This window comes from Rhopilema esculentum, chromosome 1 (genome assembly GCF_057945365.1).
Source record: "Rhopilema esculentum isolate cy_ngs chromosome 1, ASM5794536v1, whole genome shotgun sequence".
NCBI lineage: Eukaryota > Metazoa > Cnidaria > Scyphozoa > Rhizostomeae > Rhizostomatidae > Rhopilema > Rhopilema esculentum.
In genome coordinates, this window is record NC_142815.1 from 604,327 (window position 1) to 624,745 (window position 20,419).

The following is a 20,419-nucleotide window of genomic DNA, read 5'->3' on the forward strand; positions in this document are numbered from 1 at the left end:
CTTTTGATGAATGATGGTGGTCACAAACAACATCAGCGAGTCCTGATGTTGTTTGTTGTGTTATTTAACCGGGACCTACACTTGTGTGAAGGCGCGCACGATTTGGGGTCCTACACCACTTTTGTAGAGGTCTTGAGCTGTATTGCGCAGATTCATGCGAGAGGATTTCATGAGAGAAACGAAAGTAAATGAGATCTTGTTCTTTGCTTACATTCTTGTTATCGTTCATATCAAAAGTCCTTATTTACAAAATCTCATGATATATATACTAACTGCATACAATAGATTAATTACATGATTTACATAAAACTAAACGAGGTACAAATGAAAACGAGGTTATACAATATAAGAAATATCCTGTTACAAAATTCCTTCATCAAAAATGGCAAAAGTGGGTATGCTGGATCACCCAATAGACAAATTTGGACAGCCTTTTCATCCTCTACAATTTGTTTCATACACCTGGGTATTACCCCTTCTCGTAGATCCTTATTAATGTCAGAGTTGGCAAAAATTCTTGCATCATGAACTACCATATCCATGAAACAGTACCTGTAGTCACAGCTAGCCTGTATGTTAGGAGAATATCTATTTTTGCGATTGAGGTAGTCAGTTGGACTAGCCTTTGGCCTCTTTATGCGAATACGAGTGCCATCAACCGCCCCAATACATTGTGGAAAACCAAACTTGGCATAAAAACAAAATGCTGCTCTCCTGACATCTTCTTCTATCTTCGGAATTTTCATGAATTTTGGCCCAAGATGGAGTGTTATGACCAGTGAAACTCAATTGATTATTGTCGAGACTGTGGCCTTTGAAATTCCAAATGCATTTGCAACTTTGCGGTAATGTCCCTCATCTGCTGTGAAGTACAAGAATAACGCAACTTGCTTTTCTGTGAAAACTGGGGCATGCATGTTAGTATGCTGCTTAGCGATGTACAGTCTTAACATGTTGCACAAGTTGTGAAAGCTCTTATAAGACATTCCAAAATTCTCTTTCCACTCTTCTTGGTCAACTATTCCATTTCTAATGTTACTCCACCAGGTTTCTTTAGGATTGTCACGATGATACAGAAAAAGGGCGCGAAAGCAAACAAGTGAAAATGCTTGCTCTTGCTATAGCCTCCTTCGTTGGAGAATTTACCCTCGTTACGGTAGCATACTCAGAAAGATCCAGTTTTGAGTGTTTACATCAGACCAAGTGAGACTGGCTCCAAATGAGTACACTTTCATGGGTGAAGTCAAATGAGTATGGCTAGGTGATCTCAAATAAGTACAGTAATGGTGTCAAAAAACTTGATTGTATTGGTCACATACAAAAAAGGATGGGAAAAACCTAATTAGCATGTAGAAGACAGGTGGAAAGCTTTCAGATGGAAAGGCTGTTGGAGGGAGACAAGGGAGGGAGACAAGGCAGGCTTACAAGGCCAATAATAGACAGGCTGCAAAAATATTACAGAAATGCTATCAGAAGCTCTGCTGACAGGGAAGCAAAATCAAGATAAGAGATAGAAGGAGCAGTAGAGAAGATGCAGAGGAATATAAAGGCTGTTCTTTATCACAGCATAAAGATAAAAGATTATGAGAAGTGACAGTTTTTTCCTTAAACTCCTGGTGTGCTTACAAGAACAAGCAATGCTACACAGATGGAACCTTTGTAGATAAGCCATACCATCTTGATGAAGTTTTCTTGGATTTTTTGCTACCTCTGTGTTGATCGTTTGAGCAGTACCAGTTTGCTAAAAAAGTGCTTGACAGGGTTCTCCAAAAATGTGGATGAATCTTTCAATTCTCCCATTTGGATTCGATGTCCAAAGCACCAAAACAAAGACATGAAGGTTGTAGAGGTAGCAACTGGATCAGCAGTTTTGCAATTCAATGTTGGTAAAACATGCTCTAATGGATAATCTAGGTATCCCAAATGGCACTCATACAGAGCATAGTAGCAACTTAATGAAGAGGATCAAGGACCATCTGCTGTAAAACAGAGGAGAACATATAAAAACCCAAAAAAGCAAAAATTGAATCAAAATTACATTTATCAGTTCAAAAACATCTTAAGAAACGTTGATAAACTTTAACTGGAAAATACTCAAAACACCTTTTTTGATACCAGTTGATTGCCCCATATGATTAATTTAATAACCTTTGAAGATATAAGCATGAGACTTGGCAGAAATACTTCTCATACATCTAGTTATGCCCCTATGAGCCATTTTTGAAAATTTGCTTAGGTTGTCTTGAAATTTATACTTATTGCAAAAGCCTCGCTCATTTGTGGTTACCATAGCAACCAAATTAAATTTCCAGAAAATCTCACATTGGAGCATTCTTTATCATTTTAGCTTTGTTTCTATTAAATTTCATACCTCTCTAACAGATATTTCTTGAATTAAGCTGGTTGGGCAGCCATCTATCTTTTATTCTGAACTGGGAAGTCCTCAACTTCAAGCAAGCGTTTCCTCATTTTAGGGGGGAACTTTTGAAATTTTTTTCCTCCCTCCAAAACCTATAAGGTTCTCCTGTCAGATGAGATATAGGCCAAATCTTTATCTTACAGGATAGTTGGATAGCAAAGGTTTAAAAATGTACCAGAAATGATCCATTTTATGTATCGCTCCACCCCCCCCCCCCCCCCCTTAAGAGTTTCTTTACCTCTAGAGAAGCAGATTTTAAAGTTTTTGCGTTGTCAGAAATCAAGGTACTGGGTAAGCCTTGTCGTGCACAAAATCGTCTAATGGCATCCTTCTAGTTGGCATCCGCGACATAATTACCAGAATGCACAAACTGCCATATTTTTCAGAGGATATTCCCAAAGATTCCAATCCTTTTACCTGCACCATGATGTTGTTGAAAATTGATCTCAGCTGGATAATCTTCTCATTTGGATGAGATTGAAAGTTAAGCAACAAAAACTGGGCTCGTTGCCGTGATCTTTTCCAGGAACACAATCTGTTTGTTGACACAACTTTGCATCAACTCCAACAGTGTGCAAGCCTGTAATTTTAATAACAATGCTGCATCATGACTGCGAACTGAACCAAGTCTGAAAAGAAAAAAATATATCAATTATTCAATATTAACAGACAAATTTTTCAATCATTCATTTATATGCAGAAAAATTTCATTCTGGCATATTTTCATATGCCAAAAATATGGAAGATAGAATGTCTAAAATTTAGCCTAAAAGTTGCCTTTAGAATAGTTTTATCAAGTCTTAATTAATTAATTGTTCTTTTCGTGGAAAGGCCTAAAACAGTCAATGCAAAAATGGACAGAATCATCGTTGCTGCACCCGTCGCAAACTATCTTGATTCAGCCCGTTTCTTCTCAGCAATGCAGTTTTTGCATCTTCTGGCAGTCTTCACTTTTTTTGGCCAGTGTCCATGATCAGAAAGTCCTCCCTTGGAGGCCTTTCGCTTGCGATAGTTTTGGCCTTCAAGGAGGTACTTTGCAATTGCCTTCCTGAACGACAAGACACTTGGGGCTATTGCAATGCCTTTTGAGTTGATCTTTTTGTGGTTTTCTGATTCCTTAAAACAAATGAAAGCATTTGCCAGGCTAATATCATACAGAAACCACATAATATAAAGCCACCAGCGCTTTGTTGAACGGACTGTAGGATATAGTGTGCGAAGCTGATCGCTGTTGTCAACGGCATTCATGAAGTTGTTGTATTTGACAATTGGCCAAACGCAAGGAACTTCCTTCATGGTCCCATCTTTTTGACGCTGATTGATAGTAGTTGGGCCTTCGCTTGGATTGGTATTTGTTGATACAACCAGAACTGGCTTGCGCCCCTTCTTCTCGCGCCAGCAGAAACAAGAATCCCATCATTTTGGAATTGCTTGGAATCTCCGCCATCCTTTATGAGGTTGTTCACCTTTTTCTTCGAGTCAAGATCGAAATGGGAGGCCCTTTTCATTTGATCTGACAGTTCCGCAGCAATACAAGCCTTTCTCAAGCAAAGACTTGCAATGTGCAGGACTGCAGAAGTAATTATCGCAGTAGATGTGACTGGTCTTCAACTACCTTCTTACCAAGGCCTACCTGACGAGTACCATCTTTAGGCTTCCCCAAGTAAACGGTAAAATCGTTACAATAGCCGTTGTGGCAATCTGCCCGCATCCAAATTTTGATCCCATATTTGGTCGGTTTTGACGGCAAATACTGTCGGAAATCAAGCCTTCCTCTGAATGCAATCATGGCTTCATCGACAGCACATTCCATGTGCGGGTTGTAGTTTTTTAAACAGTTGCCCCTCACAATTTCCAAAATAGGCCTAACGAGATAGAGTTTGTCATAATTCTCGTCTTCTTTACCTGGCATCTTTGTTCTATCATTTGCATGCAGGTACTGTGTTATTTTGTCGAACCTATTCCTTGCCATTATTTTTTTAAGAAAGATCCTCCAAAAACGGCATCTTCGGACCAGTACATCTTCATTTCTGGCATGTTGATGATGGCCATGAACAAACGCATGCCGCAGTAGGTTTTTAGTACAGCCAAATTTGTTTCTGTCCTAAGCGGGTCTGGTTGCAGGGAATTCTTCTGTCTTGCGTATAGATTTTTTTGTGTGGCAAGAATTTCAAAAATCTGCATAGGAAAAAACAGATTTAAAAAATCTATTTCTGTTTTTTCACGGCCAAGAACATTTGTTGGGCCTACAGGTTCCTTCCCGCAAAAGCTTTTTATGACAACCTTCGAAAGGTCACTGGAAAAATGTCAGTTCCTTGCTCTTTCATCATCGTCTGATTCTGACGAACTACTCTCTGATATTTGAGAGTAGTAAGTTTATTTTCTATTAGAGTAAATTTATTTCTCTATTGTTTTCTTTATGTTCTGAACAATCCAAGTAGTTTAAATGAGCCAATGAGCAACAAGAATTCAAACCGTCAAATGACGTCCGTGGGGAAATGTGCAAAAAGGTGTGCTAAATCTGAATGTACCCTTTGTCAGAAGTTTTAGAACATTCTAGAGAAGCTTACCTTTGATATTTGCTGACTGATTATGACATTTAAATCTTTATGTAAACACGTATATAACAACGATTATCCTATCCGTCATTTAGGCCAACCTTAATTTAATCAAACTTCCTAGTCAACCTCGTTTTCATATTTAGCCTCGTAATAGTTGTTCTAGCTCTTTCGGGAGGTTTCTAGCTGTAGTAAATTTAGATTCTTATGTAATAGGTTGCTAACGTCATCATGACAGAGCTTTCAGGTAAATTCTAATTATAGTTTTGTGGACACATGTTTATAATATAGGTTCTAGAACTTTCCATTAGAATCGTATATATACCTGTAAACTTTCGGTATGACTTACTTACGACTTACAAATTACGAATTGCGAATCATCATTGAGAGTTTAACAAAATTGCGAGTTATTTGGTGTCACTGGGAATTCTATTCGAGCACAGGGCTATCTACACAGAATTCCCCACACTAAAAGTGGCGACTCTGCCAGGACATTGAACAAGAAAACAAGCTGGAAACACTAGTACAACAAAATGGCAGTCCAGAACAAATTTCTAAGAGAACTTTCACTGAAACAAATACTTCTGGAAGAAATCTCGGAGAATTTACAGTCACAGGACATTGAGGAAGTGCAGTTATCGTTGAAAAGAGTGACTCAAGCAATAAAAGAACTAGAAACCGGAAAGGACAAAGCAATGAACTGCATTATGGAAACGGAAGATCTAACCATTGAAGCACTACGAGAATGGTCTCAAAAACAAAAGAAAGAAATCAACCCATTCAAAGAGATGAGAACTCAACTGAGAGAGAGAAAAAACGTGATACAGAAAAGGGAAAATGATCACAAGCTCAAGGAAGATCTCGAAAAACAGCGACATATGATGGAACAAGCAGCAAGGCTTACAAAACAGCAACAACAACAACAGGAAGAGGCACGCGAAAACTACAAATGGAGCAGGAAAACGCCAAATCACACAAAATGGAACTAGCCCAGAAACAGCCAACAGTGAAATTGCAGAAATACACAATAACACCTTTTCAAGGGGATTTCAAGGATTGGCTTCGCTTCTGGAACCAGTTTACAGTAGAAGTGGACGGATCAGGAATAGCGGAGATTAGCAAATTCAACTATTTGATGGAGCTAGTGCAAGGAAAGCCCCGTGATGACATTCTTGGATTGCTGCACTCGCCTGACGGATACGAGGAAGCGAAGAGGATACTGGAGACCAATTATGGAAAAGACATCAAAGTCAGAAAAGCGCTGATTCAAGAACTTGAAGGCCTGGGGCAAATCGTTAACGTCAACCAAACAAGAGATATACACGAGTTCTACAACAAACTGGCAAGTATTGTACGAACTTTGGCGACAATGAAGAAACTACAGACAGCACAAAGTCATGTCTACACTGTTATGGACAAGCTTGAACCGGTAAAAGAGGCCTTGGTTTCTAAAGAGGATGACTGGGAGGAATGGGACTTAGAGCAACTCGTAGAGAACCTGAGAAAATACGTGGACAGACATCCAGTAACAGCAGAATCCAGTTTGCAAGCAAGCAGGAAGTCAGCAGAGCCTAAGAGAGACTTCAAGGGCAGTGACAGGGTGATGTTGGCCAGCGCATCGCAGAAAAACTTCCGAACTATCTGTGTTTACTGTGGAAAAAACAATCACCGTAGCAAGGACTGCTTCAAGGTTTTGGATGTAGCACATAGAAAGGAATTGCTGAAGTCAAAGAACCTATGCTTCAACTGTACAAGTGCGGGTCACGTGGCATCAAAGTGCAGATCAAGAGGGTGTATTAAATGCGAAGGATGACATCATACATCGGTTTGTGAGAGCAGCAGCCCATTCGGAGGAGAACAGGCCAGTAGTTCAGCATCATATATTGCCAATGAGAAGGGTAAGAGACCAATGGAGGAAACCACGACGATCCATGCAACACTGATGGCCAAAGTAAATGGCCTAGACGCAAGGATAATGCTCGATAGTGGCGCTGGAAGCTCTTACATCTGCACAAATCTAATTCGACAACTTAACATACGCCCCTTCAAAGCCGAAAGAAGAGCAATCGAGCAGATGTATGGCACGGTAGTCAAACAGGTGGAACTGTATCGAGTGACAGTAGCATCCAACGCAGTAGAAGGTTTCACTATGGATCTGAAGTGCATCAATGGAGAAAAGGACGTGTTGAGATTCCTGACAAATCACGGCATCAGTGAACTCAAGAAGAAGTACTGGAAATTACGAAGATTGCAATTCAGCGATGAAGAAGCAACTGAAAGCATGCTACCAGTCCATATCATCCTCGGAGCTGCAGACTATCAGCATATAAAGACAGCGGAACCAGCGGTTTTGGGGCCTGACACTAACAAGGATCCGGGAGCAGAATTTACTATGCTTGGGTGGACATTGTCTGGTATGGCAACCCAAAGAAGCAAGCAAACAGAGAAGACATTCTTTACAAGGTCGACCAAGGATGAATTCGAGCAAATGCGTTCGCTAGAAGTCTTGGGCCTAAAGGGTTCCAGTGCAGAAGAATTTCACAGTGACTTCATGGAAAGACTGGAACGCCTTCCTGATGGAACATACATTACTCGACTCCCCTGGAAGGAGAGCGCAGGATCTCTACCAACAAACAAGGTATTGGTGTCGGCAAGGCTAGCAAGTACAGTACGAAGACTGCAAAAACTGGGGAAGCTGGAAGAATATGATGCAATTATGAGGGAGCAGCTGGATAAAGGGATCATAGAGAGGGTTCCAGATAAACCTGCCGGCAAAATAGTGCATTGGATCCCACACCAAGCAGTGATAAGGGACAACGCAGAATCCACCAAGCTTCGGATCGTGTATGATTGTTCAGCAAGGAATACTTCACAAGATCCTTCCTTGAACGACCTGCTGGAAACCAGACCGCCTTTACAGCCGTTGATATTCTACATTCTCTTGAAGAATAGAATGCATCAGTATTGTATCACGGGAGACAAACAGAAGGCCTTCTTACAGATCAAAATCCAACCACAAGATAGGGATGCTCTACGCCTATTGTGGTACAACGATTTGAAAAGCAGAACGATCGAAGAATACCGTTTCAATCAAGTGATATTTGGGTCTGCCTCAAGTCCTTGCATTTTTGGGGGCGACGTTAAGCAAGCATCTGGATCTTTACAAAGACAAGTATCCAAAGAATGTGGAACATTTGCAGAAGAATATGTATGTTGACGACATCCAATGTTCAGCCGACAACAAGGAAGAGCTGATCAGATTCAAAGAAGAAAGTAGGGAGATTATGGCAGCCGGTGGCTTCACCTTACACAAATGGCACAGCAACGCAGATCTAGTAGAGCATAACGAAGAAGTACGTCAAGAGGCAAATGTAGAAGAAACATATGCAAAAACCACTGTTGGAACACAAGCTGACGAAACAAAGATCCTTGGAATAAAATAGAACAAGTCAAAGGACATGATCGAAATCAGTTTCGAACATTGCATCGAAGGCTTGGATGGTGATATTGTTACGAAGAGGAAAATGCTTTCAGCAATAAACGGAATTTTTGACCCATTAGGAATCGCAGCACCGGTGATCATTGTTGGGAAGATCATATACAGTGAAGTATGTCTACTGAGAGTGTCATAGGATGAAGAATTACCGAAAGATATTCAAGATCGCTGGAACCAATGGATAAAGAAGCTGGAGCAATGTCCAACAATATCTATTCCCAGAAGTGTGACAAAAGAAAAACCATCAAAAATGACTGTGCATGGATTCTCTGATGCTAGTAAATTGGCAGTTGCTGCAGCTGTGTATGTGGTTTCTCATTACGAAGGTATCCAGGCAGAAAGCAAGCTGTTAGTAGCAAAATCAAGGATTGCCCCAAGAGCTACGTCAATCCCGCGACTTGAATTAACAGCAGCACACATGCTTAGCAAACTGATGAGTCACCTAAAGAACATACTGTCTGATTGTACGATAAGTGAAATTCACGGATGGGTTGACAGTACAACCGTGTTACACTGGCTACAGGATCAAGGAAGATGGAGTCAGTACGTGAGAAACAGAACCAGAGCCATCCAAGAGAAGGATTTCATTCAGTGGCACTACGTCCCAACCGACGATAATCCGGCAGACCTTGGGAGCAGGGGAGTCAGCCCCAAGAAACTTGTTCGATTTTGGAAGGAAGGACCTCTTTGGCTCATAAACAACGAAGAATGGCCGGAGCAACCTGAAGTACGAGAGACGAGTCAGTCACTGAAAGAAAAGTTGGGAAGCTAGGAAAAGCAGCTGATGGCCACAGAACCAGAAACAAACCACCTCGAAACACTGCTGCTTAAACATCCTTACAACAAGATGCTAAGAATTACAGCGTATATCATGCGGTTTATCAGAAGATGTTAGAAGAATGAGGTGGTAGCTAAGGACAATATTATAACAGTAGAATAAATCGAGACTGCGGAGACATTTTGGATCAAAAAAGCCCAAGAACAAATTGGAGAAACAAAGCATTGTCAGCTCACTGAAGACGAATGCGGATTAATGAGGTATAATGGTCGAATTCCAAACTACAATCCAATTTGGCTGCCAAGAAATCATAAGTTAACAGATCTTATCATCGCAGCGAATCACAAGAAAGTGTTGCATAATGGCGTATCAGCTACAATGGCCAGCGTCAGAGACCGATTTTGGGTTCCTAAACTGAGAACAGTTGTAAAGAAATTGGTCCGAAATTGTAACTGGTGTAAAAGACTCACAGCAAAACCGCTACACTCCCCAACCAAATCAATGCTGCCAGATTTCCCTGTTGTGATGGATGAACCATTCGCCGTTACTGGAGTGGATTTTGCAGGACCCATCGAATACAAGCAGAACAAGAATAAGGTTGGGAAAGCGTACGTGGCATTATTCACAAAAGCACAAGAGCAGTACACCTTAAGCTATGTAAAGATATGACGGCTGAAGAATTCAAGATCGCTTTCAAAGAATTCATGGCAAGACGAGGTACACCAAAGATGATGATCAGCGACAACGCCAAAGCATTCATCACTACAAGCAAATGGCTAAAGAGATTGAAGAACGATCACATCTTGATGAACTATCTCGCAGAACGATGAACCAGCTGGCGATTCAACATGGCAAGAGCCCCATGGTGGGGCGGGTTCTTCAAACGCCTTATCGGCATAATGAAGAAAAGCTTGGCGAAAATGATTGGAAAAGGGAGGCTGCGTTTCGATGAGCTTGAAAAGGGGTTATTGGATGTGGAACTTGCGATGAACAACCGACCACTCTGCTATCAAGGGGAAGAGGTCGATCAACCAGTAATCACGCCAAATATGCTCATAAGAGGGGGTCACTCCATTCAACTGAAAGAAGACTTTGAGAACATGGAACCGCAGGAGAGATCAGCTAAACGTTTGATTCATCTAAAAAGAACCAAAGAGCAATTACGTAAAAGATGGATGGGGGAGTATATAAAAGCCTTAGAAGAAAGAAGAAGACACCTAAGCGATAAAAACCCTGAAGTTCCAAATAAAGGATCTGTTGTTCTTCTGAAAGACGATTTAAAGAACAAGGCTCATTGGAAGATCGGGAGGATTATGAAGCACATCCAAGGATCAGATGGCACTGTTCAAGGATTAAAGATACGGCTGGGCAACGGCTACATCGTTGAGAGACCACTGCAACTCGTCTGCGATTTGGAGATTGGAGAAGATGTGCAGGAGACACCACTCAATCCAGAAGCCCCAACTTTTGTGCTGAAACAAAGTCCAAATGCATCAGAAATCTGTCGCCCTCAGAGACCAGCGAAGTTGAACGCGAAGAATCGGATCATGGGCGTGGCACTTGAAGAAGAGAACGAACTCAGTATGGAATATTAAAGCAGTAGTCACACTTTAATAGGGGGAGGGTGTGCTAAATCTGAGTGTACCCTATGTCAGAAGTTTTAGAACATTCTAGAGAAGCTTACCTTTGATATTTGCTGACTGATTATGACATTTAAATCTTTATGTAAACACGTATATAACAACGATTATCCTATCCGTCATTTAGGCCAACCTTAATTTAATCGAACTTCCTAGTCAACCTCGTTTTCATATTTAGCCTCGTAATAGTTGATCTAGCTCTTTCGGGGTAGGCACTAGATCATAGAGAAGTTGAGGACACGATGACGTTATGCAAACGGAAATGAGGCCGAAGCCTCTTTCAGAGGAAATCTCTGGAAATTAGCGGGAAAATTTTAAAATTTGGTGGGAACCAACACCCAATTTCCCGAACATGCCGACAGACGATATAGATGTTGAAAATGGAAATAAAATATTTGTTTTCGAAAACAAGGATGAAGCAATACGTGCCTTCAAAGACTTCAAGAAAGATTCTTGCACTGGATGGAGATGTTTTTATAAGGAAGTGGAATTTGGTAAGTGCTAATGCAAGACCTACAATTTAAAATTCAACATTGTTCACTTTTTGGCCAGCTACGACAAAAGTGTCAGTAAGCAAGATTTAAATAGCAAATTCTTGATGAATCATATCACGCAATGCTTGCTAAAATAAGTCAAATGCTTTGTCTAATTAGAATATTTATTACTTAAAATATTTGAAATAGGTGTGTGAAAATTATATAGATTAACAGGATCAAAATTAGGATTACGGACTTTTTTTGCAAAATCCGAGTAAAAAATTTTTTCTGCATAAGCCTATAGATGGTATTATTTTCCGCAGAAAAATCAGTTGAGGAAATCCTAAATTCTGGCAAAGAAAAAAAAAAGGACACAGTGGCAAGTGACTGCAAGGAATGGAATATCTTTCCCTTTTGACGGGATACCTTTCCTTTCTGCTGGAAGTGTGAGGTACATGTGTCACCAGGGTGTGGACATTGACATGGCAGCAAAAATTGCAAGGAAGAATAAACAAAACGAAATGCAAGTAAGATGTTATCAAGAACTGTATAAATGGGACATATAGAAATACTTATTTTACACCCCTTTCAGGGAAAAGGGGTAGAAAAATAATTAAACAAAGAAAAATGGTCGATTTCCCTAAGGCAGAGGGCCACTGCCCCTGCCCTACCCTCCGGGTGCAGTCGTTCTTGGTTCCAATTTTTATAATTTGTTTCTATTAAAATTTGCATTGCTAGGAGAGAGATCATGCCTTCATCAAAAGACAACAAATGGTGAAAATAAAAGGAATTACCCCGTACAAACATGAAGGCAAGAAAGTCTTAACAACGAAAGTATCAGAGAACAACTTAATGGAAAGTAGAAAGAGAGGTATACTCACTGAACTACTTGGTCCAATCAATGTTGATGAGATACCTGACATGGCAGAAGAAAACTCTTTATGGGTTGAGATTAATGGCATAAAATTGTCAAGACAGCTTCAAGATACACTTTTTGATTCAAATGGCTGGCTCTTTGATGAACACATTGATGCAGGCCAAGATCTACTCAAGTCTTTGGGAAATGGTATTGCAGGGCTTAACAATACAATAGCCATGGCACATTGCAAATTGATTAATGTTGCCAGAGAAAACCACCAAGCAATTCAGTGTCACAATACTGGAAATCATTGGGTTGTATCCTCCTCAATCAACGGGGGCAATGTTGTTGTCTACGAAAGCATGTCTACTGGCTTAAACAGAAGTTTGGAAAATCAATTGCTCCATATGTACGGCTCATTAAGCAAAGAAAATGGCTTGCTAAATGTCACTGTCATTGTGCAGCAGAAGCAAAGTGGTGGGAGAGACTGTGGTCTATTCTGTCTTGCAAATGCAACTGCACTTGCTCATGGCATAGATCCTTGCACAGTTTTATGGAATCAGGAGGAGATGAGACCTCACCTTCTGGAGTGTCTTCAGCAGAAAAAAATGGAAATGTTTCCACACATCAAAGCTACTATCACCCATACACAGAAGTTGTACCATCTTAGCATGTTCTGCACCTGCAACAGACACTTTGATGGAGCAACACTCATTGAATGTAGCAACTGCAAAAAGAAATATCATTTGGAAAATCTAAAATGTATCACTGTTACAGTAGCACAAGCTGCTCAAATAATGACTGATAACATGTTCCTTTGTACAAAGTGCTTGTGAGTTTATATCAACAAAAGCCATACCAAGATTCAAAGATTTTCTGCCTTTGTTTGTATGCTCTGGTTGCTCGTGGAACTTACATCCCCAGACATGAATATCTGTTCTAAAATAAGGCAGATTTAAGTAATCAAATTTATTTTTCTGATATAATATTATTCATATTATATATATACTATTATAATATATATATATTTATTCAGAAGGCCAAGGCTTACAGAAGGAAATAATTTCCACATAGGTGCTGCTGCTGCCCAATTGTAAAATTACTGCACCTGGTCATCATCATATATATATATATATAAAGTGCACAACTAGAAGAAGGCAGATACTCTTTAAAGAAATAGGCATCAATTTGATTTTATGCGCTCTTTTTATTTTCAGTGCTGTGGTAACATGTGGTAACATGTTTCGACCATTTCATGGTCGTCTTCAGAGCAACTGAGAGTGTTTCTTTTTCGTTAGCTGCTTTTATAGCTTAGAATTCATATATATATATAGGGGCATTAAACAAACTCATTCTGAAAACTTCATACATTTATTTTCCTGATGAAATTTGATTATGCTGTGTTTACTTTCATTGCCTTTTCAGTGTCTTTTCAGTGTCTTATATTTAAACAAACCAAATTAGCTTGAAAAATGAAAAAAAATGAAATGTACCTACCTGTAAAAAGTCCTTTTCTAATTTCTTGTGTGGTAATTATTTATTCCTTTTCGCCATTGGTATTGAGAAGAAAAAGACCAGGTTAGATCCTTCGCCAGCCTGGTGCTGACTTTTAAAGAAGCTTTCTTCTACTGGAACATTTGTGAGAGTTGCTCAAGTGATTTATCGAAGATAACCATTTGCAAAATTCTTCTACGTGTAAAAATCCTACGAGTATGGCGCTCAGTTTCGACACAATGACCTTGCATTCAATTTCAATAAAATCTTGTTTATGGTCTCTGCGTCATCGTGTCCTCAACTTCTCTATGATCTAGTGCCTACCCTCTTTCGGGAGGTTTCTAGCTGTAGTAAATTTAGATTCTTATGTAATAGGTTGCTAACGTCATCATGACAGAGCTTTCAGGTAAATTCTAATTATAGTTTTGTGGACTCATGCTTATAATATAGGCTCTAGAACTTTCCATTAGAATCGTATATATACCTGTAAACTTTCGATAGGACTTACTTACGACTTACGAATTGCGAATCATCATTGAGAGTTTAACAAAATTGTGAGTTATTTGGTGTCACTGGGAATTCTATTCGAGCACAGGGCTATCTACGCAGAATTCCCCACAAAGGCGTGCGACGTCATTTGACCTTTTTGGGGAGAATGGGTTTAATTACAGTAAATGGCACGCACTGTGTATATAACTTTATTGTGTTAAACATTAAATAAATATATAGTAAAAATTACATTAAATGGCACGCACTGTGTATATAACTTTATTGTGTTAAACATAAAATAAATATAGTAGTTTTGTGTAATATAGGCCTGTAGATATTTGACAACTCTAAAAATATATCCTAATTCAGTCACAATCTTTTTTGATAAAAAATTGTTCAGATGAAAAGAAATAATAGAAATAAGTGCCATGGACATACCCTGCCATGCAAGTGCAATTTGCAGTGAGTATCCATCCTTCACTCTTGTTGAGATATCAGAATGGGAAAAATAGAAGCAATTTCCAACAAGATCAATCTCAATGGAATTGAATGATTTACAATCCAATTATCAGTGATACCATTAAACAGCAGTGTATAGATGAATCATAAAATGTTCAGTCAGACAAATGTCGTTAATCAAGTCCACATACAAGTATACAAAAAATCTCTTGGCAATTAATCCCTATCCAAAAACGGGTACTTTGAGTTCAAGTTGCACTGGTTCCCTTCCTCGAAAGGGTTTTTTCTGTAAATAATACTCTCCTTGTAAGAAACACAAAATCCCTTTGTCCTCAGTTTTCACAATGAAGAACATCCATTCTGTGTTGACAATAGACCATGGAAACCTCATTAGACCTGACGAACTGCTGGGCATTCTTGCCAACTGAGGACAGGAGAAAATACATTCAGCTTGCAAACTTGTTGCTATTTTAAAGGAAAATCATGCGACCCTTAGGTCGTGTAGAAAATGAGAGAATAAAACAGATTAAAAAGGTTTCTCAAGAGCCAGACAGACTAACATCGAAACTTTTTTCAAAAAAACGACAAAGGCTGTTACAGAGAACAGCAGCAAGAAAACAGAGCCAAATGTTTCAAAAGAGGATAATGCGTCTGAGGGTCCTCAAAAGCTTCCAATGGGGAAATTCTTGAAGAACTATGGGTTAAAAAAGAACTGCATTTTAATGACCAAGACAAGAAAGCCAACAAATCAAAAGGGGAGATCGTTTTTTTCCTGCCTGGTTTTCGCAGTTTGATTGGCTTTCCTGTCATCGTCAGAAGAAGGCTGTTTTTTGCCAACTTTGCTTCGCATTCAAACAGAAAGAAAAGTCACCCTTTGTATACAGGAGTGAATCAGAAGGTTCCAATAACTGGAAAAAGGCAGTGGACAAATTTCGAGACCATGCTGCATCAAAACCGCACAGAGAAGGTGATACAGAAAGCAGTTGACAAGGCATCCCAGATATATTCTTGCAGCTTGACAAACAGAATTTTGAACAGCAAAATCAAAGGTTCAATGGGCTGATACAGGGATGGCGCTATGGGGTGTCATGGGGGGGGGCAGATGCCCCAAAAGTTCCAAATGACACCCTGTCGGCAGCCCAATAGAACAAAAGAAAAAAAACTGTCGGCACTTTGAAACTGTGGAATGAGAGTTTACTTCTTTTTTAAGAACCATTAAATTGAAGTTCAAAGCCAACAGTTCCAAGAAATTTTCTGGAATGTATTTTGAGCTAAACCAAAGGACGCGGTCGCAAAATTTGTCTGCTCTCTTCTAATGGCTTGACGCAGGGCTTGTGATAACTATTAAATTTGAGCCATTTTCACTTTCCACAAGATAATTTCTTGATAGTCAGTTAAATAGGCCTAGGTGGTTGACCTTGGCGTTGTCCTCAATCTTTTAAAATGACATTTTCAAAAGTAAGATCATACTGTCTTTGGCAGAAACTAAGCAATAAATGACTCAAAGTTGCTTTGTCAGTAAACGGTGTAAAGGCCTACGAGCTAAGCACATACAACGAAATTGTTAGTTTGAAGAAAGCATACAGTTTTTCGTTAGTTTTCAAAACGTTTAAAGATTTAAAGAAACTGTGAAGGGGGGTTCATGAAATATGTTGGCAACCATTTGTAAAGTCGTCAGCACTTGAATTTTTCTAAAACTGTTGGCACATCGTTGTTTGGGTTCTAGCACCACCCCAGGGCTGAAAATGCACCTTTTTACATTGAAAACTTTGCTGAGGCAAGGAGCTGCTATAAGAGGAAATGATGACACCATTTCAAATATTTTCCAGTTTAATTTGGATAAATCACGAACAGATGAAAGACTTTTTCTGAACTCAAGATCCTACTTTGGCCATGCTATTCTATCGGAGCAAGAGCAAATGCTGGTGTTGGAAGGGAGGATGCAAGTTTTGGAGGAGATAAAAGGAAACAGGTACTTTGTGTTGATTGCTGATGAACCTACAGATGTTAGTAAGAAGGAGCAAATGCCTATTACACTAAGGGCATGTACAAAAGACTTTGTTGTCAAAGAGTACTTTATGGGAATACACAAATGCGAGAGGGTATTGCTGCAGAACCATTTTTTAAAGTGATAAAGGATGTGCTGATTATGACGACCAAAGATGGCCAAAGATGGCCAAAGATGCCTACAGGCTGTACATTTGATGGAGCTTCAGCAATGGTCAAACTGGGACGCCTGATCAATGAGTATACAAATGGGCAATCAGTTTACATTCACTGTCTAGCTCACTGCAATGACATGATTATCAGAGATGCCATCGCCAAAAGCTCACTGTTTGCAAATGCAATGCTTGCAGGTGTCTCCCCTAAAAGAATCATGCTTTTTGAAGAGTTGCAAACTGATGAAGATGACAACACCAAAAAAAAGGCAAAGGTTGCAAAATTTTTCAGTGACTAGATGGACCACAAGAGGGAGAGTGGCAAAGATAACATAGTTATCGAAACATAGTCGTTATCTATAAAATCTCTGTCAAAACGTAGTTGTTATCTACAAAAACTTCTCAATCATTTTAGAAATCGATTCAGCCTCGAATATTTAATATGTTTACGAGAGTTTCACCTCAAAAAGAAACCGTTGGCAGTTAGATTAAATAAAAATGGACATGTTGTTGCATTGTTTAAGGTAAAGCAACCTTGGGATTTTAGTCGGTAAAATTGGGATTTTGACAGGTGGATGATCTTTTTTAAATTTTCAAACAAAAAATTGTCCTTCATGTAATTTTTAAAAACATTCAAAATATTAAAAAGATCTGCAGTTTAATTTTTCTGTTCATCCAGAAGAGGATTTTCAGGAACATAACAGAAGAAGATTAATCCCAATAAATTTTAAAAAAACAGAGACAATTTTAGTCTGACAGATGCATTTTTAGCCATTCTAAAAGGCTTTATTTCAGAAAAAATGTTTTCAAATCGGACCCAACCAAATACTTGGGATGTGACTCTGTTATTCTTATTATGAATGAAAAGCAGGTGGTGGCTTTTGGTTCTCAAAAAGGCAAGAATATTCTAGCACAAAACTTTCAAGTTAAAATTCTTTTCGTGCATATTTTTTTGTAAGATTTATAAATTAATAATTGCATTTTAATATTTAGCGATATTTCTTTTCTTTTTTAGTCAAATAAAGCAGAGCCAACTTTTATTAATGCTTAGTAATGCTTTTAGTTGTCCTGTAGTTCTCTTGAAACACTGGCAGTCAAACCGGATGGACAATTGGCACGTTATGCCATTTGTTTATCTCAATTTATTCATTGACTTATTGTACATTATTTCCACAATTCAAAGTTTTGGCAATGATTTTTGAAACAGTGATACCACCCTCAATAAAATGCCACCCTTCAAACGAAAATATAATCCAACATTCAATTACGTTTTCAAGGGTTTGACTTTATAAACTTCCTGTTGGCTAAAAAAATATTCAAAAATTTCTTACCTGCACAGATACAAATCTCGCTTTAATATATTATAAAATTTATTATAATTATATTACTTAGCGAGCTAAAAAAAAATTCAATGCTTCAATATTCGGCACAAAATTACTTAATTTTAGATGCCAACACCAAAGAAAGAGACGCTTACACATACAAGGAAGAGCAATATCCCTTTAACCATAAATATGGTAATTTTTTTTAGAAATTAGTTTCATCATAGACCAAAATCAAATAACTAGAATGCATCAATGCACCAAAACTTAAACCCATTTTCTGAAATCTCTTTGCACCAACCTATTATTGTATTTCAAAACTGAATTATTTGCTGAAAAACTATTCTTCAGCAAACGTTTCATATCTTCAAGTAAGATTAACAGTTGTCTGCAAATGGCTGACCAGCAGCTTGAAGCTAATAGGGATGAACAAGTTCTGTAAGTTTCTTGCATTGTCCCTACATCACAATGCACAAAGACAAACCACAGTCTCTACCTACTGTTGTCATAGCACTTTTAGTATAAGAAAAAAGTAAAGTTTAAAAAACAATGCCAATAAACAAGATAGAACAGAGAGCTTACATGGTTCCATTTGAATTGCAATCGCAGGCACACAATTTTTTCTGATGTGTTGAAAAGGAAATAATTGTGTTGACACTTCATTGTTAACCGATAGAATTGTGAACATGAATTTTGATTTTATAAAGCAGACCCAGTATACATAAAAAAGAAGGCTGGCTGTTACATGTTAAACAATAAAAGTGTATATTTTAATTTCAGCTGAAGCTATCCAAAGACCTGTAGCAAAAGTTCCTTATTGGCATAAGGGCTTCACAATTGCCAATAAGCAAACAGTGACACAAATACAGGGACACAGAGAATGTCGATGTTCTGTTTTCAAAAGCCAGAAGAGAAGAAGAATGCTTTGGTAACGGCACCTGCATGGCAGATTAGCAGAATTTGAAAGGGGTAATGCTGGAGTTTTTACTGGAGTTTTTGCAGATATCCAGAATGTCTGATTGAGTCTATTGATGTGATTATCCAGGACCAAATCTACCGGGAAGTAAAAGAATGCAAGTTCATTATTATTCAGGTTGAAGAAACAACTGATATTTCTACTAAGAAGCAAGTGAGGGGAATTATACGCCTTGACAAAAAAGGAGATATTGTAGAAGGTTTTTCGATTTTTTATAATGTCAGTTCTGACAGAACTGCACCTACTATCACTGCAATTATCAAAGATATATTCAAGAAGTACGGATCTTCAATTCAAAAGAAACTCATTATGCAGACATATGATGGGGCTTCTGTTATGTCTGGGCACATTACAGGGGTTCAAACTTTAGTTAGGGAACAGTACCCATATGCATTTTTCTTTCCCTGTGCTGCCCATAGGCTTAATCTTGTTTTGTGCCAGTCAGCTTCAGCCATTCCTGCTGTCAAGGTTTTTTTGCTAATGTCAGTGCATTCAGTAATTTCACCAGTCAAAGCTCCAGAAGAAAAGATCTTTTTCATTCACATGGAGTTGAAATCTCACAGCCAGGGGACCCAAGGTGGTATTATCGATCCCATACTGTTTTTGTGTTCTTGCCAACAAATACAAAGATATTTTGAAACTGTTGGATATTGTTCTTGAAAATCCCCAAGGCTGGGATGATGCAACCCCTACTCAAGCCAGATTTTTCTTTTGTTTTCTTATCAAAGTCTTCAACAAAATCTTGGAACAGTCTTTTATCCTTTATATGTTCCTTCAGAACAGAAATACTGACTTCAGTTATGGAGTTCAAAAGATATCAAACTTTTTAGACTTTCTTTGCACTTTACGAAATGATGAAGAATACAACTGTCTCTATGCCTCCACTGTTGAAGAAATTGGTCAACCATCTTCCAGGACAGACTTAAAATAAAACTTCAAGCAACTATTTTTTGAAATAATTGACAACACCAAGGTTATGATGAAAAAGAGGTTTGCAAATTGCAAGAAATTTTCATTCCTGGATTTAGTAAATCCTAAACTTTTTCCTCAATGGAAAGATAAGGTCCTATCTGACATGCTAGTTTCTTTAATATCTGTTCATGATCCTTTTTCGTCTTTCAAGTTCTTGAAAGCCAGTTGCTGTATAAGGATAAAGATTTCTACAAGGAAAGCCCCACTGAAATATTGGAATATATTTTTAAATACCATTTAGAGCATAATTTGAGCAGATGTCAAACAATATAAATTTAAATCAGTAAAGCACAAACAATATAAATTTTCCCTACAGGACTCA

At 38.6% G+C, this 20,419-nt stretch overlaps 5 protein-coding genes across 5 annotated transcripts; all 5 read left to right on the forward strand.

Moving 5' to 3' along the window:
- The first annotated feature begins 6,112 nt into the window (after positions 1-6,112).
- Positions 6,113-6,790, forward strand: LOC148960599 (uncharacterized). The gene has a single exon (XM_089116102.1). It carries the CDS (start codon positions 6,113-6,115, stop codon positions 6,788-6,790), a length of 678 nt encoding a protein of 225 aa, XP_088972228.1.
- Positions 6,791-6,886: 96 nt separating this feature from the next.
- LOC148960600 (uncharacterized) lies at positions 6,887-8,194 on the forward strand. The gene has a single exon (XM_089116107.1). The coding sequence runs from the start codon at positions 6,887-6,889 to the stop codon at positions 8,192-8,194; it is 1,308 nt and encodes a 435-aa protein (XP_088972233.1).
- A 529-nt stretch (positions 8,195-8,723) lies between these two features.
- Positions 8,724-9,245, forward strand: LOC148960601 (uncharacterized). Its single transcript, XM_089116112.1, has one exon. The coding sequence runs from the start codon at positions 8,724-8,726 to the stop codon at positions 9,243-9,245; it is 522 nt and encodes a 173-aa protein (XP_088972238.1).
- Positions 9,246-10,099: 854 nt separating this feature from the next.
- LOC148960602 (uncharacterized) lies at positions 10,100-10,846 on the forward strand. Its single transcript, XM_089116114.1, has one exon. It carries the CDS (start codon positions 10,100-10,102, stop codon positions 10,844-10,846), a length of 747 nt encoding a protein of 248 aa, XP_088972240.1.
- Positions 10,847-12,138: 1,292 nt separating this feature from the next.
- Positions 12,139-13,081, forward strand: LOC148960603 (uncharacterized). Its single transcript, XM_089113735.1, has one exon. It carries the CDS (start codon positions 12,139-12,141, stop codon positions 13,060-13,062), a length of 924 nt encoding a protein of 307 aa, XP_088969861.1. The 3' UTR covers positions 13,063-13,081.
- Positions 13,082-20,419: the final 7,338 nt, after the last annotated feature.

What these genes read in the sequence shown, in the direction of transcription:
- LOC148960599 (XM_089116102.1), top strand. Translation starts at nt 6,113, where the DNA reads ATGGAGCTAGTGCAAGGAAAGCCCCGTGATGACATTCTTGGATTGCTG.
- LOC148960600 (XM_089116107.1), top strand. Translation starts at nt 6,887, where the DNA reads ATGGAGGAAACCACGACGATCCATGCAACACTGATGGCCAAAGTAAAT.
- LOC148960601 (XM_089116112.1), top strand. Translation starts at nt 8,724, where the DNA reads ATGACTGTGCATGGATTCTCTGATGCTAGTAAATTGGCAGTTGCTGCA.
- LOC148960602 (XM_089116114.1), top strand. Translation starts at nt 10,100, where the DNA reads ATGGCAAGAGCCCCATGGTGGGGCGGGTTCTTCAAACGCCTTATCGGC.
- LOC148960603 (XM_089113735.1), top strand. Translation starts at nt 12,139, where the DNA reads ATGGTGAAAATAAAAGGAATTACCCCGTACAAACATGAAGGCAAGAAA.